The sequence below is a fragment of the Lacerta agilis genome, chromosome 16 (assembly GCF_009819535.1).
Source record: "Lacerta agilis isolate rLacAgi1 chromosome 16, rLacAgi1.pri, whole genome shotgun sequence".
Classification (NCBI taxonomy): domain Eukaryota; kingdom Metazoa; phylum Chordata; class Lepidosauria; order Squamata; family Lacertidae; genus Lacerta; species Lacerta agilis.
In genome coordinates, this window is record NC_046327.1 from 35562879 (window position 1) to 35581349 (window position 18471).

The 18471-nt window shown below is 47.7% G+C and overlaps 1 protein-coding gene and 1 long non-coding RNA gene across 4 annotated transcripts in view; one reads left to right on the forward strand and one right to left on the reverse strand.

Moving 5' to 3' along the window:
• Positions 1 to 1382: 1382 nt before the first annotated feature.
• LOC117061269 lies at positions 1383 to 16317 on the reverse strand. Its single transcript, XR_004428058.1, has 3 exons — positions 16302 to 16317; positions 14630 to 14631; positions 1383 to 1520 (listed from the first exon to the last, which is right to left on the reverse strand). It is a non-coding gene; the product is annotated as an uncharacterized LOC117061269 (long non-coding RNA).
• Positions 8658 to 18471, forward strand: part of HDAC6 (histone deacetylase 6) — a 35932-nt gene continuing 26118 nt past the window's right edge. For 2 of the 3 annotated variants that reach the window (XM_033173989.1, XM_033173988.1), the window contains exons 1-4: positions 8658 to 8807; positions 12056 to 12162; positions 13230 to 13334; positions 13915 to 14003. In XM_033173989.1, coding sequence (XP_033029880.1) covers positions 12088 to 12162; positions 13230 to 13334; positions 13915 to 14003 — 269 coding nt within the window. In that variant the 5' untranslated portion in view covers positions 8658 to 8807; positions 12056 to 12087. The remainder of the gene's footprint in view (positions 8808 to 12055; positions 12163 to 13229; positions 13335 to 13914; positions 14004 to 18471) is intronic. The other variant, XM_033173990.1, reaches the window with a different exon arrangement.

The window sequence follows — 18471 nt, forward strand, 5'->3', positions numbered from 1 at the left end:
ATGTGCTGCCCATGCAAGGGAACACAGGATGCTGTCTCACACAGAGTCAGACCACTGGTCCATCGAGCTCAGCATTTGCTACACTGGCTGGCAGCAGTTGGCAAGGATTCCAGCCAGGGGACTTTTCTGGTCATTCTGGAAGTGCTGGGGGTAGAACTGCATGCAAGGTATTCATGTTACATTCGGGCTACGAAGAAACAACAGAAGGGCAACCCTCCTCTCTGACATCCACTGTTTCCTATGCATGAAAGAAGATTTTTGTGCAGTCCCTCCACCTACTAAGCCATAGACTACTGATCAGCGATCTACTGATCCCTCCGCCCAGCTTTCTCCACCCCATCTGTAAAGAGCTGCTGTCCAATTATCTCCAACCACATTCTCTCCCTTGCCTGTTTGGCTAAGCATGCCCAGCTCATTTGCGTACCTTACATACTCCAGGAGTATCTGCACCTGCTTTTCTTGCCCTCACAGCTATGTTTCCCCCGTGGAATAATTCGGATGAGTGCTCTGCGTTTGGTCGGATGCTTCCCCTGCAGCCTGGATTGCATGACAACAACTAGTTCACAATGAGCACCTGTCCTCTGCACCTCCACCGCTGCCAGACTGGTGAATTGGCCCATCATAAGCAAAGCACATACTTTTGCAAAGTGCCTCCCTTCTCGTCTTAGGGAACCACGTGTACAAATGCAAAAAGAAATCCAGTTTTATGCTTGTGAGAAATAGTGCTTCCACTCACCCTATTTGTCATGTATATGGTAAACTGGCCCTGCCTTTTAAAGTCAGTCACTCCATCCTGAATCCTACCTATGTTCCTGTATATCTGCCTGCAATGCAAGTGGCAATCCTAATAGTCACCCCCCCTAATATGTATCTCAACTGCCCCCCACCCTGGGCAAGCCAATACACTGGCAAAAGTGTGGCTATCAGTAGAGATTTGGGAAAAGTTGTTCCATGTACATCTCAGCTGCTCGCTACTGCCTGCCTGTTGTGGGACACAGAGTTTTGTTTTGGGACTCCTTCGCCTTGGGGAACGCTGCACTTGGGCATGCCACTCCCACCTACATTGTTCAATCCGGGGGGGGGGGAGCCTTTCCACTCGTTTCTGCTGACTGTCTAAACCGACCTGTTAAAAATTAGTTGCTGAGCAGGGCAATCTGTACATGTTTGGTACTGGAGTGAACTGACTTTTGTCCTGCACCATCTACTGAAAAACGGGGGAACATCCATCAATGTCTTTCAATTTACAAAGCAAACATGCACACTCAGGATCTCTTTAACAGTTAAGGCACAACTAATCTGCTTTATTACATACTCCATTTCTAACCCAAAGGGGCGGACCTGGAATTAAGTCACCTCTGCCTGCCATTGGCTCTGGTTTCACCTCCTGCTGGCCTCTCTGCCTTGTGCCCTACCATTCTCAGTGAGCGTCAGACCAGAGTCCACCTGGCCTGTCATTATTTTGAAAGGATTCCAACTATAAGCAGACGCTTATAGTTGGATAGCTGGGTGTGGACTAGGGACTCCCAACTCTCACTGGCACTGCCCAGCATAGCCAATCATCAGGGATTATGGGAGCTGGAGTCGGGGGGGGGGACATGTTCCCTATCCCTGCACTAGGCAGGCCACCCAAAGTCACCTGGTGATCTACAATTGGACTACCTTCTACCAACTCCTGTTCCATCCTGGTATCTCACCATTCACCCATCTTCTAATGCACGCAAGGAATTAATTTATCTGCACCTCAAAATCCATCCTGAAATGCACTGGCCCAGATCCGCTTCCCTGTACATCTCCTAATCCTCCCTTTCCATGGGTATATTCATTCCCATCTCTAAAGCATCACAATAGGAGACAAAAAAGAGAAGGGGACACACGCTGACGTTGAGCAGAGATAACACACCCTGTTGACTCTTCACTGGCTTTGTAAATTTGCCACTGAGCTTCCATTGGTGCCCTGCTCTTTGGGGGGCTTAAATTTGTTTCAAAGCTGCAGAGGGGAAAATATATATACTAATTTGTGTTAACGACAGGGGTGTGCGAGTGAGTTTTGTCTTCGGCAAGGTCCAGCTATGGCATGGCTTGGGCTGCCTGGGAGGAGATTCCACAGTGGAATGCCGGCTTCTTCAAGTGTCTTAAGTAATTTTTGTGCGAAATTAAATTGATCATAAAGACACATGATTCCTGTAAAAAGGAGTGGGGAGGGTAGACCTGCACAGCCTGTGGCTCTCTTCACTAAACACCAAGGAACATAGTTTATGTTGCATACCTGCCCTTCATTCAACGTGGACAGCTTACAACAATAACAGACAAAACACCATAATTGCAATAAAACAGTCTTAAAACCAACAAACTGGTTAAAATATGAAGCAGCAGTAATAATAACTGACTCTAGAACCACACCACGGAAATAATACCATTTAGGGGCAAAATATACATTACTTGTGCTGCAGCTACTTATAAGAAAACAAACAAACCCAAGACCCCATTCTCCTTTGAAAGCCACTTTTGGGTGAGGAAGATTGAAATCAGTGAAGTGGTGGGAGGCTGCCCGGATTGTGCCTAGTTGTGCTCATAAATGCCAGTGTCCCAGATCCCTTTTCCCACAATTTCACCAACAAGGAAAGCTGTTGATTCTAGTATCAAAGCTAAAAATTTGATATCCTTCCAGGGGGAAAAACCACACAAGTTAAATGTGACTTGTAGGCATTCAAAGTCTGAGTCCAGTAATGCCTTTAAGGTCCCTCCTGATACCCCTTTTATTGTGCATCCATGATAATTTGTCCTCAGGATGCTGTTGGGGCAGTTATAAATGATCCCTCTTTCAATACTATTGGCACCTATAAAGGTTTTGGGGTGGCTAGACTGCTTCATTTCCAATCAGTGCATATCTTGTAACTTCCTGCTGAAATTTCTCATACTACAAGCAAGGGGTCAGGCAGTGTTATCTCACTTTTGTTGTGCTACAGTCTGTCTGGCCAGTGATCCTGTGGTAGCACTGGGGAAGCATTCTGGAACATCTGATGAAGCAGAATAAATCCATACTAATGCAATATTATTGTATTGATAACGTTTTGCAGAATGCCATCACAATGAAACACCAGTCTGGACCGACCCTGTTTTTTTCCTAAAAGCACAACAAAACAATTTGTAAGCTATAGCCTATTTCTTCAGATGCCAGACACCTCAGCCCAACTTTGCATTCTTCAGAGTTCCAAAGTGCTTTGGAGATTGTTATAAATATCTACTTATGGCGCTATCATTGAACATGGGTAACAGAAGAAAAAAAGCAAGTCCCTGCCCCAATGAGCTTACTGTCTAGTGTCTACAGTGGGCCGAGGTAAGGGGAGGGGTGAGGTTAATGAGATATACAGGTAACAGAAGGATGGGTCTGCACAAATGCAGTTATGTGTGCTTAAGCTATTTTTCAGCTCAAGGTAAGGATTCATGAAGCAGGTGGATTTTGAGAGGGATAAAGACCAGCAAGGAGGGGGAAAGGGGCAGAAGTGTTTATGAGACAAGACTTGTAGGTAGCAGGTTGTGGTGGAAATGCTCTCCAGTGGTGTGGCTAGCCTGTGGTTTGACTGCAACTCCCATTGCCACTCACCACTGGCCATGCTGCCTGGGAGGGAGTGATGGGTGTGTTGGAATCCAACAACATCAGGCGGAGAAAAGCAGGTTAGCCACCCCCTGCTCTATGGGAGTTCTTCTTGACATCTACTTGCTACTCTGCTTCTTGGAGAAGAAAAAGAGCACCATCTCCCCAGCTGGGACACAGCAACCCTCTCCAGGGACCCCGATTCTTAGCACTCTCTCATCTCATCCCACACACAACATGATTCCTTTGCCAGAGCTGTTAGGGGACTCCCGGAGAATCTGTCCAAGGACAGCTTTGGCTCTCGCTCTCCCTTGAAGTGCCGGTGGTGGAGGCTGCCTATCTCCCAGCATCTCTCCCACCCCTTTTCCCACATCCTTCAGTAGAGCCATCAAAGGAGTCAGTGGGGACTTTATCTGGCCCATCAAGTCACGGTCTCTGGAGGTCTGCAGAATGAGATCATCGCTCCCCACGCAGTCCCCTCCTCTGCAGATAAGGGGCTGGCACGGGTGCTGGGAACAAGGTTGCAGAAGGCAGGAAGAGGAGGATTGGCTGCAGTGCCTCCCTCTCTCCTGGGCTCTGGCCCAAACATGGGTTTCATTCCATCCCAGCAGCGGGTAGCACCAGGCTGACCTACTGAGACAAACCCTTCTGGGGCTAATAAGGAAGAAAAGCAAGTTGCTGCTGCTGGGTGGTTCAGAAGGTTTCTCAGTCAAAGACAGATTATTTCCCTGCGTTGTATGTTCTGAAAATGCAGGACTCACTTCACTGCTTTCTGCCACAGGAGCCTTGCAAGGACACGGGCAACTTATATGCAGGATGAGCTGTGCATAAGAGGGAGTCTAGAGAAAATCCAGGTTTTGGATATTCCAAAACCAAAGAAGCCAAGATCCTGGGACCACGACGGAGACTTAGGGTATACTCTGCATGCAGCGCACACCACCTGCCAGCTTCTGATGCCACATTCTCACCACAATCCATATTGAGCTCATGGCTTCTTGGAAAATACTGGTTTGATGCATTCGCCACCTTTGATCTGACCATAAAAACTGGATGTGGAGTGTTTATGGGAAAATACCCTAACATCAACTGTGCACGTGCAGATGAGCGCAGATGGCAGGTGTCTGGAGGGACATGGAAAGCACATCAGGTTAAGACATCCTTGCCCCCTCTCTCATGTGAACAACACTCTGCAAATGAGGCTTGAACAGCAGCTGGGGGTGGTGGTGGAATGGCTTTGCTGCTGTGTGTTTTTCATTTCTCTCTGTTGTTGGAAGGGCTGGAAACGCACCAGATCTTATCCCATGAAAATAGGTCGAATATACACTGTGCAATATGCATATCAGCCTGATGCATGTGTACTCAGTAGTGTGTCCTGCTGAGGTCAATGGGTGATTACCCCTAGCTAAATATTGCACAGCAAGGGAAGGGAATCTGAGGCCCTGTCTAGGCCTTGGATCTGCCTACCCACTAGTCTCCCCCAGTTCACACCCCCTCTCAGACCATGCTCACCAGACCTGTTCTGCATCGGGTCTCCTTTTGCCTGGCTAGAATGCGTTCTTGAATGGCAATAATGGTTGTGTGTTCACATGCCCATATACTGTGCACTCACTGTGTTTCCAATAGCTCTGCCCGCCCCCACTACCACGTGGCCCCTGAAAGGCTGCTTGTGATAGAAAGTGGCCCTTTGGGCTGAAAAAAGGTGCATACCAGCATCTGGAACAAGGCAATGTCCCAGCCAGCTGCTGTGGATGACAGCCAAGTGTGGTTCCTAAGCAAAGCTGACTGTGGTGCCTGCCCACTGCCACCTGCACGCAGTCAGCAGCTCAGGCCAGTGCTTGACCTGGCTGACTATTGGCCATGCTGGTTTGGGCTGAGAAGAGCTGGAGTCCCTAACAACTGGAGGGCACCATGTTGGCTAGCCCAAGTCAGTTGGAACTGACTTGTTCCGTTACTTTATTCCATTGGTCACTGCCAACTTAAATTGGATTGAGGCTGCTGCGATTCAGAGGGAAAGTATTTTTGGCTTGGTGCAGCGTTCAGCTATGATAAACTGACAACCTCAGTTCTCCTCATCTGCAAAATGGGAATAGTACCATATCTCACACAGAGTTATTTGGAAAATGAAGATGCCTAGAAAATGAAGAAGCTTGGGGATTAGGGAAAGAGAAGACCAAATAAATGTGCATTTAAAAAAAGGATATATCACCATGTTTCTGATCAGATGGAAGATTGTAGCTCGAGACTGCCTCTGTCCTTTTGTAGCTGCAGCTTAAGTCTTGCCACCTACTCTGCCTCCCTTCCAATTCACAAGTCCTGCATTATTTTTAAAATATGTGAGACTTGCCTGTCATTCAACTATCACAGCTCTAGGGCCATTTTTGTCACCTCCCATAGCACATGACAAAGTGGATGTGTCTCTTGTGCTGTGTCAGCTTGCCTGTGTTCACCCAGCCTGAGTTTATTTTGGAAGCAGCCTATAACTGTGTTTTCCCCACAACAAGCTGCGCCCAAACATTCAAAAACCACCAAAAGCAGACAAGATTTGGAAAAAAACGCAAATATGCAAAATCATACCCTCCAACACTTCTTTGGTGAAAATAGGGACATCCTACTCCAATGAATGAGTGAGTGAATAAACAAACAAACAAACAAATAAAGACTGTAAATAAATGTTATTGTTTATACCCCAACCATCTGACTGGGTTACCTCAGCCACTCTGGGTAGCTTCCAACATATATATATATATATATATATATATATATTTATATATATATATATTTATATATATATATATATGAAATACTTTATTGTCAGTGTACCACATGTTTACAGTGAGATTAAACGAGCCCCCTCCCCCACACAATCTCTCAGTCCTTGTTACACTCTAGGTGCTGTCGTACAACCACCGACCCTGAATATCAGCTCCAATGTTGCTGTCTTCCATTCAGCAGCCTCACGGCCCACACGTAGAAACTGTTCTTTAACCTGTTGGTTCGGCCTGCCCAAGGGCAGGAGATTAAAAAGGTGCTGGCCAGGGTGTGAGTCACCCCTGAGAATGTTCCTCGCTCTTCTGAGGCAATGGTCTTCTGCGATAACATCTAGCGGACTCAGGTGGAAAGCCCATGATGTCTTGTGCTGTCTTCACCACCCTCTGTAGGGACTTTCTGTCCATGACTGTCAAACCAGCGTACCACACCGTGATACAGTATGAATTAGCACTTTCTATCGCGGACCGATAGAAGGAAATCATTAGTTGTTGTCTAACACTGTTCTTTCGCAAGACCCTAAGGAAATGAAGTCTCTGTTGGGCTTTCCTGACTTTTCACTAAGATTGACTGCCAGGAATTTTAAGGAAGAGACTCTCTCCACACAGCCCCCCTCCATATACAACGGGGCTAGCTCCTCTCTCTTCCTCCAAAAGTCCAACATCATCTCCTTTGTCTTGCCAATGTTTAGGTGCAGATTGTTCTCTGAGCACCATGTGATTACCTTTTGAACCTCCCCCCTGTATGCAGATTCATCTCCACCTACAGGTAGGTAGCCATGTTGGTCTGCCGTAGTCAAAACAAAATAAAATAAAAAATTCCTTCCAGTAGCACCTTAGACTAGAGACCAACTAAGTTTGTTCTTGGTATGAGCTTTCGTGTGCATGCACACTTAAGGGACCCCTGACCATCAGGTCCAGTCGTGTCCGACTCTGGGGTTGCGGCGCTCATCTCGCTCTATAGGCCGAGGGAGCCGGCCTTTGTCCGCAGACAGCTTCCGGGTCATGTGGCCAGCATAACAAAGCCGCTTCTGGTGAACCAGAGCAGCGCACGTTTACCTTCCCGCCGGAGCGGTACCCATTTATCTACATGCACTTTGATGTGCTTTCGAACTGCTAGGTGGGCAGGAGCTGGGACCGAGCAACGGGAGCTCACCCCGTGGCAGGGATTCGAACTGCCAACCTTCTGATCAGCAAGCCCTAGACTCTGTGGTTTAACCCACAGCGCCACCTGGTCCCTTAGAACAAACTTAGTTGGTCTCTAAGGTGCTACTGGAAGGAAGTTTTTATTTTATTTTGTTTCGTCTCCACCTGTAATTAAACCCATTATGGCGGTGTCATCAGCAAACTTAATAATTGCAGTAGATGGGTCAGATGAAATGCAATCCCATGTGTACAAGGAATACAGGTATGGACTTAGCACGCATCCCTGTGGAGTGCCAGTGCTGAGCCTCAGGGAGGTAGGTGTGATATATAAATCATAAAACATTAAGAAACATTAAGAAAACTTCCCTATCAAAGGCTGTCTTCAGATGGGTGGATATACATGCCCGTGAATTCGAAAACAACATAAACCAGAGCAATTTAGTCAAAACGCGGGACAAATTCAGTATCACCAAACCTCCCGCTCGCCGCCTCCTCCCCCATAAAACCAATCTAGGCTTAAAGTTGTTGTTGTTCAGTCGTTCAGTCGTGTCCGACTCTTCGTGACCCCCATGGACCAGAGCACGCCAGGCATGCCTATCCTTCACTGCCTCTCGCAGTTTGGCCAAACTCATGTTAGTAGCTTCGAGAACACTGTCCAACCATCTCATCCTCTGTCGTCCCCTTCTCCTTGTGCCCTCCATCTTTCCCCACATCAGGGTCTTTTCCAGGGAGTCTTCTCTTCTCATGAGGTGGCCAAAGTACTGGAGCCTCAACTTCAGGATCAGTCCTTCCAGTGAGCACTCAGGGCTGATTTCTTTAAGGAGGGATAAATTTGATCTTTTTGCAGTCCATGGGACTCTCAAGAGTCTCCTCCAGCACCATCATTCAAAAGCATCAATTCTTCGGCGATCAGCCTTCTTTATGGTCCAGCTCTCACTTCCGTACATTACTACTGGGAAAACCATAGCTTTAACTATACGGACCTTTGTCAGGCTTAAAGTACATAAGCACAAAGCCAAAAAGGCAAGTTCGCTTTCTGTCCCCGGCCCCCTCGCTTTCCTTCCCCTACTACTGACCGCTTTCTGCCCGTCTCCTCCGCGGCGCCGCCCACTTCCCAGCGCGCTCCCCTCCCCGCCCGAGAGGAATGGTCCCGCCCAGCTCTTTCCCTCGCGCCGCGAACGGTTTCCCTCTCAGGGCCCGGGCGGCGCCAGGTGACAGCATCCGGCGGCGCCCTGGGGAAGGAACCAAGTGCCTGGAAGCCGGAGGGGTGTGCGCGCGCCCTGGGATAGCGGGAGCTTCAGGTGAGGAGAAGGGACAACGCCCCCCCCACGGGCCGGGAGGGTAGTCGGGGGCCGCTGTCTTCCTCGCTGACGGCCCGCGACCGCCCACCCCATGGCTGTCAACGGGCTACGCCCCGCTTTCCTTTCTCAGCCTCTTGGCCCTGTGAACGGGACCCGCCCCCCTCGGGTGTGGGGGCTGGGTGTTTGTGGGGGGCTCTGGGGGTGGGGATGGCGTCGGGGTGTGTCCTCCCCTCAGGCCTTGCCTCTGAGGAGAAGGGAGGTTGCAGAATAATAGAATTGGAAAGGGACCCCCGAGGGTCATCTAGTCCGACCTCTTGGCGGGGTGAGGGGGGTGGGGGGGTCCCCTCCTGCGTTCTTTGTCGTAGCTGAATCTGTATTTGTTTCTTGCCATGGCTAGAAATCTAAAAGGGTGCTGCTTTGGGTGTGTGTGGTTAAGGGATGGAGGGAGGAATTCGTCAAGGGGCCAAGGTCAAGCTTTTGACAGCCCGACCCTGTGCGTGTCTACTTGAGAGTAAATCCCGTTGACATCTAGAATAAGAGAGCAAGAAGAACATACGTTTAAAGAACATTTATTGCATATATGGAAAATAATTGCATACAGCTGAAAACGCCTGCAGTACTGTATTAAGATAAATTCAACGGTGCAAGTAAGTTTTGATGGATGTAACAATGGAAAACCGATAAGTACAGTTTTTGTGACATATGCAGGGATGTAAGATATGTTAAATCAACCATGGAAAGAGAAGAAGGGAAGTCATTGGTATCTTGAGTAGGTAAAATGTTTATCTGAAATTGTAAAACAGAAAATTTAATAAAAATCATATTTTTAAAAAGAGAGAGAGAGAGAAAATCCTGTTGATGTCTCTGGGAACGGCTCTCAGGCCAAGCGTGCCTAGGTTCAGAGCCTGGACTGAGGAAAGGGAAAGGGTGGCATAAACAGACCTATAGTACAAGCGGAGAGCACACAATAGAGACAAAAGCAGGATAGAGACCAAGAGAAATGTTTTTGTCTTTGGGGAAAGGGTAGGAGCTGTCTGGCAATTGGAGAAAGACTGTGTAGCATCACTAGGGCATCAATTGCTTTTTCCCCTTTAAGGATATAACAGACTTTACACATGCTATGTAAAGCATGTGTGAATCTCTCTCCGTTTGATGTGCCTGTGTGAAAGACAGGAATGGGGTTTTAAATCTGCTCACCCAAAGACTGTAAAGCCATTGAATGGCCATCCTTGAATGTTTTTTGGAATCTTAGTTTCAACCTTCCAGCAATCCTTGTGGCAATTGTGAATAGGTGGCACTCTATCCGGAGCATTTCTTTTTTGCCTCTTCTTGCTGCTTCTTTCAGTACATAAGACCATAGGAAGCTGCTTTATTCTGAGTCAGACCTTTGGTCTATCTAGCTCAGCATTTTCCATATTGACAAGGCAGTGGGTCTCCAGGGTTTCAGGCAGGAGTCTCTGCCAGCCCTACCTGGAGACAGCAGGATTAGAACCCAGGACCTTATGCGTGCAAGGTAGATGCTCTACCACAAAGCTATGGATGCTTGGGATGGTACTTTTTAAGCTGGAGACCATTCGCTGTGAGTCCCAGAACACCTGCTCCCTGCCTTGCAGGCTTTTCCACCTGGCCTGGGAGGGCTCATTCCAGCTACAAAAAGCTGAGGTAACGAATTCCTATGCCCCCAAAATAACCCACAGATGCATTTGAAATAAAAGCACACATTCTACTCATGTAAAAACACGCTGATTCCCGGATCGTCTGCAGGTTGGATCCGGCCCCCGGGCCTTACTTTGCCCACCCCTGCTCTAGACAGTGCTGGACTTCCTCTCCCATCAGCCCCACCCAACAGGGCCAATGGTCAGGGACGACAGGAGTTGTGGTCCACCAAGGGTTTTGTAATTGATTGACTTTAGTGGCTAAACTATGCCTCATCCTGCCAGCACTAGGAAGGCTTTGGTGAACCTCTGTGGGAAGGGAGCCTTTTGGAATTGCTGCTGAGAAATTATTACAGTTGTACCTTGGACGCTGAATGGAATCTCTTCTGGAAGTCTGTTCAACTTCCAAAATGTTTGACTTCCAAGGTGTGGCTTCCGATTGGCTGCAGGAGCGTCCTGGAGCCAATCAGAAGCTGCAGAAGCCGCGCCAGACATTTGGCTTCCAAAAATCATTTGAAAACCGGAACAATCGCTTCCGGTTTTCGATTGTGCAGGAGCCGAAACGTTCAAGTTTGCAGGTGTTCAGCTTCTGAGGTTCCACTGTACTTTGTCACTTGAATGCCAGCAATTTGGTTTCTGTCGATGCCTTCTCCTCATGTCTAAAGGTCTTTAGCATTCACCTGCCGTGCTGATTATGCAGGGTCTTATCTGTTGTGGTTCCCCTTCTCTGGAATTTGATGAACTTTCAGAAGGCTTATGAAAACCTTTAGGAAAGCTTCTAGAATGCTGGAGGTGTGATTAAGTTAGTTGTAATTTGCTGTTGCTTTTTTGATCAGTTGGCTTTGGGGGGTATATGTTAGAAGAGTTTTTAAATGGGTTTAACAGTGTATCTTGTTCTAAGCTGCATCAAGAGCCCCGGGGCCTGTACTTTAAGCAGAGTATATATTTTAAAATGACAATGAATTCCCCATTTAAGCAACCCTGCCCTCAGATCTTAGTAAAATAGGTGTTGGTGTGCTTCCCCTCTTGCTAATTGCATGCCAATATTGTTTCATTTCCCCCTCTTGAGTCTCCCCCATTAGCTAGCCTCTTATTTTCTTTATGGGTCTGTCCAATGAGCCCTATTACATTATTTTCTTTATTACTTTACAGGCATTCCCTACTCTGACACTTATCTTAATAGGCTCTATTAAACAGGCCCTAGATAATAGGACCTGGAAGGCCAATTCCTTGGCAGATGGAGTTTTCCCTTTCCATGGGCCTCTGGTTCCATGACAATCCTAACATCAGTAGGTGGGGTTATTTCAAGGGGTGGGAGGCTATCCAATGGGATCTATGTACTTTCCTCACAAGTGATGTCTTTTGTCACTAAGAACAGAAAAGAATCTTGTGGCAATCTTAAAGACTTAACACCTTTATTATGGCATAAGTGTTTTATAAACTACAATCTGCTTCATCAAATGCATGATATGGCTGGCTGTTTGAGGGGAATCTAGTGTTTGAATTTGGGGTGTTGGCTGCAATGGATGGGTTGCTCATGTGAGCTCCAGGTTCTCTTTGTAACATGAGTTTTTCTTCCTTTCCCTTCCACAGGGCTGGAATAGGGGGCATCTATTGCCCCCACAATGGCTTCTGATGTTGGAGATGCCCAAATATTGGAACCCTCTTCTGTGTCGCCTTTGGAGACTCGCGCACCCACGGTAAAGGAGCCCCTTATTGTAGGGTTACCAGACGTCCCCGTTTCCCGGGGACAGTTCCCGGATTTGCAAATTTGTCCCCAGATTTCATCGAATGTCCCCGGGAAATGTGGCAGCGGCAGTCTCAGCACCCCGGAGCCAGCCTGGTAGCACAGTTGGCTCTGGCTGGCTTCAGGAGCTACCTGCTGCCATGGTGCCCGCCATTTTGCCTTCCTGGAAGTCCCCATCTGATGTGTTGCGCACAAGATACATCATACGGGGACTCGGTGTAGGGGCTGGAGATGTGGTGTTGGGCGCTGCCGCCAGGTAAGAACTGCGCAGGGTCGTTGAGCTGGGTGCGCCACTGTAACTTGGCACTCAGCTTGCCATTGCCGTCGCTGTCCAAGACCGGCAGCTCTGCCTCCGCCTTGGCCTCCGGGTGGTGCTTGGGCTGCTGTGGCTGCTGCTTGGCTTCGCCATTGTGCTCCTCAACTTGTCATTGCTTGTCATTGGCCATCGCGGACGAGAGGTGAACAGGAGACGAGCTGATCCGGCCCAAGCGCGCCTCCTCCCACTCGCTTGCCGCTGGCTCTGCCCTGGACTCATTGATGGGGCGTGCCGTGGTGCGGATGGGTGACTGCCAGACGAGCAGAAGATGCCCAGACAGGTGGGCAAGGCAGCAGCAGGAGGGGGGAGGGTTTCTGCTAACGCTTACTCCTGAGTAAGCATGTAGGGGATCGCTGTGCAAGGAGGTAGAGGGAGGGTGGGAAGCATGGCTAGCGCTCCAAGGAAGGCCAGGACCCAGCGGAAGGCCGCGCAACAGAGGAGACCACAGAAGAGAAGATATTGCTTCTTTATTTTTTAATAACTTATTTCCTTTTTAAAAAAGATTGATTGGTTGATTGTGTCCCCGGAGTCATTGAAAAAAATCTGGTAACCTTACCTTATTGGGGTGGTGGGAGATGGGAGGCAATGCCTAGAGTCCAGTTTTGTAAGTCAGGGTTGGGTAAGAAAAGAAACTGCCCTTTCTGCTCTGTGAAAGAGAGGAGAGGCTTGCTGTGCTACCCTGTGCTACCTCTTGGCTTCTCCAGAGGAAGACTAAGAAGAAGGGAGGGTTGCCAGACGCCAAACGGAAAGGGCGGGCCAAGCGGTTGAACAAAGATGCGGAGGATCTGCTCTCAAGCATGCAGCGATTGGTAGGTTGAGCACTTGGACACCTGAGCTTTGGTGCTGAGGAAGCAGCATTGGCTGTTGGGGAGTGTTTGTTTGTGTGGAGTGTGTACACATGCATGCGCCTGTGTGGCCAGAGGGACCTTGGAAGATGGCACTCTTGCTGGGGAACATGAACTGACGGACTGTGTTTGGTCTTTGTTCTGGAAATATGCCCTCATTTGTTCTCATAAGCCCTTGGGGGCAGAATGCTTTGGCTCAGTGCTGTTGAGAAGGTGCCCTGTAAATGCACAGAAGTACCTTCCTATATTGTGTAACGAGTGAGTCCTGTATCAAAACATTTCTGGGTAAAGCATTCCTCTTCAGGATGTTAAGCAGACTGCTCTGCCCTTTTTCCAGGGAGCTGCAATTTTAGCTGCTGAAGGATTGGCCACCTTAGTAAAAAATTTAGCTATTGGTATCTTAAGATGTTACCTGATTTCTTTTTAAGTGAAAAGCATGATTGTGATGGATGGGAGTGGTGCTATATGTGTGCAGTTGGGGGTTAAAGGAGACTCCCCACACACTTTACTTACAGCGCTGTTCAATATTGTGCCTTCCAACTAGGATCTCACCACAGAATGTGCTGCACCAGTAGGGACCGGCCTGGTTTGGGATGAACGGATGACACAGTTTCGCTGCACATGGGATGAAAGGTATTTAGGAGTGAAAGCGTGGTTTTCAAGTCTTTGTTTTGATAGCTTGAGTGTACCCAGAAAACTTAAAGTGGTTTAGATTTCAGGACTTCTTCCCTCTCATGATACTAGAACCCAGGGCCATACAAGGAAGCTACCATACTTTGGCTCCACAGCTGGAGCCAGGATGCTTCCAAATACCAGTTGCTGAAAGCCACAGAAGGGGAGAGTGCGGTTGTGCTTAGGTTCTGCTTGTGGGCTTCTCATAGGTGCCTGACTGGCCACCATGAGAACAGGATGCTGAACTAGATGGATCCAACAGACTCTCCTTATGTTCTTCAGCTGAATGTTAGAAGACTCCTGCCTTCCTGCCCCGTTTGTAGGTTTCCCAAAAGGCCATTTATTGGTCACTGTCTGAAACCGATCTTTGGACGTTGATCTGATCGACCAATAGACCATCATGCTGTGTGAACCAACATGATTAAGATGGAGCTGATCCTGACCCTAAGTTGCATAAAATTTTCATAATTTTCTTTTATATCAAACAACTCTTTATGGCTATGTCCAAATCCAAAAAGAGTCTCCATTTGAAATTGGAGCCCATTTCAGACATAAACCATAAGGCAAAAAGTAATGAATTTGGCCACTTCTTATGACAAATTATTAAAAATGCTTATACACCCAGATATATATATGGTATATATTTTAAAAATTGTTGCCTGTCAAAAGACAAGCAGGGAAAGAGCCAACTGAAGCTATCTCCGCAAGCTGTTCTACAGTCTAGATTGACACCAGGGAACCTGTTCCGCCCCCACCTCCTGCACTGAAGTCAGTGGACCCAAACTCTCATCAGCTCAGCTAGCATGGCCAGTGGTCAGGGATGATGGGAGTTGTAGTCCAACAACACCTGGAGGGCTACACGTTCCCCAGCTTTGATCTACATGGACTGATCCATCGCTTCTAAAATCTGATGTCACCAATGCTGAAGTGTCCATTTCAGACCAAACAATTGTCACAGCTGTAACCGCTTTCCTCAGACCAGGTTGTTATTCCTTGCATCTAACCTCAGTTTCAGTGTCCTACTCTCTAAAACCCTAATATAATATGGGGTGTATTATATAGGCATGCCTAAAATCAGGAGTTGGGATGTGTGTGTTTTTCTTCTTCAAGGTGAATCTTACTTCCCTTCCCCACTTCCTACTTCAGGAGACAGACATTCTCGCTTCCAAGTCAAACATTGACTTGGCCACAATCCCATACAAACTTACCTGGGAGAAAGACCCACTGAAGCTGATGCGGCTTATTTCCGAGTAGACATGTCTAGGATAGCACTGTTAGTCTCCAGTTTTGATTCTCAACATAAGAGGGCTGTCTGCCTTTTTATTATTTAAAATGATGCTTGTAAGCTGTGCTTTTGAAAGCTTATTTGGCATCATATTTGGAGGTGGGTCAGTAGAGAATATAAGCTCCAGGAATATCAGGAAAGGGGATTGATGATGCCCCAAATACCAGCAAATGAGCCCCTTGTACTGCTTGTTCTTGCTGCAAACGGGTGTTGCAGGTTTCTCTCTCTTCCCTCCGCCTCCTTCCCCAAATTCAATCCTTGGAGGACAATGTATACCAGACCAAAAACAGTGTGCATGATTGCACTTCCAAAGCACCCCCCCCCCCAATTGCAGCTTTTAAGTACTCCATATGCCCTTGTTAACTTGGTGTCAACCTCCTTATGATTGTTTCTACTGATGTTTGAATGCCTTGAAAGAGAATGGGAGGGGGGAAGTTGTGGGGGAAAGTTGGTTGGTTTGAAAACACATGCTAAGATATATGTGGATAATGTTACCCTGCTAGGCTATGTTTCCCCCTATTATGCACTCCGCTGCTAGCAGTTTGGGAATCTAATGTATGTTTCCTAATTCCAAACCCATTGATTATTTTTTTCCCGGCAGGGGGGGAAAAGTACCCTTGGTTTGGATGTGGGTAAATATATAATCCTGAACTTATCCTCCTTTGTGCTGCCTGTACATCCATGCTGTTTTTATTATTGTTGTTATTATTTCATCCCACTTGACTCACACTTCCAGTGTAGTCTGAACACAATTCCACCACACACTCTCCACGATTCTTCCTCGCACTCTTGGCTTACCCCTCTTGTCCTTAATACCTGGTCATTGTGTTGCCCCTGCATTCTTGGCCTCTGCTCCAGTGCAAATCTCATGGTACTCTTCCTCTGTAGGGTCTGTGTTTCTCACACTTGGAGAGAAGCAGTTGCAATTTCATCATTTAGGCTGCAATCCAGCGCAACAGAGATTGGGAGAGAACCTGTGGCCCTTCAGATGCTGATGGACAGTTGTTCCCATTGGCCACATTGACTGGGGCTGATGCGAGTTGGAGCCCAGTGACACCTGGAAAGCCACAAGTTTTGCATCCCTGATCTAGAATCTGGTTTTGTACTTGGCAGGTGCAACTGGTGCGGTGGGACGGTACTGCACTGTTGCCCTCCTGAGGGTGAGGCTTTGTGAGTGCGTAGGTGGTGCCTTCCACTCAACACTTGCACAGCCCTGACCTTAACCCTGCATCATGCCAGTAAGTGCTGTCAGGAGAGCATTGGCATGGCACCATGCCGGCCACTTCACGATACCTGTGTGACTACCCACAAGCACCTATCTCCTGATTCCTACACAGATTCTTTCTCCTGTACCATTTTGGTTGTTTCGTAAATTGCCACAGCATTCTGGGAGCCACATCCATGTGAGGCAGGAAAGGTAACTGATAAAGCAGGAGACTGGTTCCTTCCAATAGATATTACAGGAGTAGCATGAGATTTGGCCATGCCAAAGAGGCTGTCACACCACTCCCACAATGGAGAGACCGTTTCCTAGAATCAGTGAAACAAAGGAGTCCTTTCCCACCCACCCCCACTTGGATTGTACCAGTTCAGGCTGAAGGTGGGGAATGTTTTGTTTACAGGTAGGTAGCCGTGTTGGTCTGCCGTAGTTGAAACAAAATAAAAAAAAATTCCTTCCAGTAGCACCTTAGAGACCAACTAAGTTTGTTATTGGTATGAGCTTTCATGTGCATGCTCATACCAAGAACCAACTTAGTTGGTCTCTAAGGTGCTACTGGAAGGAATCTTTTTCTTTGGAATGTTTTGTGTGTGTGTATTTTGCATAATTGAATGGTCCTCCAAGTGCAGCCCCCGCCCCACCTCCCACAATACAACCCCCTCTACAAGTATTAGTGTACCAGGGGGAAGAGTTCAGCCACTCTCCCTGGTGTTATTCCTCCCCCCCCCCCAATTTATAATAATAATATTGGGGTATGTGTTTCTTTTCCACATGAGAGCATTCAAGCAGGGCCTCTCTATGGACAGCATAGGAGCCAACTCCTGGTGGTCATGGGTGCTTGGGCACCCACAATAATATCATTATGGGGGCTGGGCACCCAGAAAGTCAATGAGCAAAGCCAGAGAAAGGCAGGCAGCCTCTGCAGCACTGCATCTGAGAAGCAGTTCAGCTCCACCCTCTGCAGCCAACAAACAATGCATCCTCTTCCTGTGTCCGAGCCCCTTGTGCGAAAAAGGGTGCCTTGCTGGCTGCGGAGAGGAGGAGGAAGAGGAGCTGGTGGCGGATGCCGCAATGCAGACATGCAACGTCACACACACACACACACCTGCACAATGTGCTTGTGACATCACATGCATGGCATGCAACGTCACGTTACGTTTTTGGAGGAGCTCCCCACTGTGCATCATGCATGTGACGTCACAAGCACTATGTGCAGATGTGTGTGTGTCATGTCGCATGTCCGCATTACGGCGGTGGGCACCCACAGTCCTGACAGCAAGATGGTACCCCTGGTGGACAGTCCTTGATTCCCATCAGCCCCAGCTAGCATGACTCCAGTGGTCAGGGGTGACTGGAGCTGTAGTCTGGCCACATCTGGAAGGCTGCTGGTTTCCTTTTATTTATAAATCCATTGCCATCAAGCCTAGTTAGGGACAGAGCAGTAAACTATATACAGTATTTGAAATATACCGGTAATAAATGAATGAATAGAGAATTGTTTGAGAAGCACTGAGGATTGAGTTTCCCATATCTTAAGCAGGAGCTTTTATCCATTACCATAAAGGCTGGGAACTTGCCTTTTTTTAATCATAAAAGCTCAGAGTTGCCATGTGTCTTCGTAAGCTACCAGATTCTCTGAAAATTGCCATCTTCTGCACATCTATTCCAATTTCAAAAGTCTCACACTTCAGACTACTCAACAGTAGCTTCTGATTGTAGTCTGTTGTTCACGCTCCTCACCTGTTCTCCCCACTGCCATCCATAATCTGCAACCCTAATATCTCATTCCCTTCCACTTTAATTCCAGTCTCTCCTATATCCCTTCCTGTCTTTTTTCATTGTGCTCCTTCCATTATGATGATGGTGGTTTAAAAAGTCTTGATAATAAGGCTTTCCTTACCCAACCCTGCTTGTTTTGCTGTCAT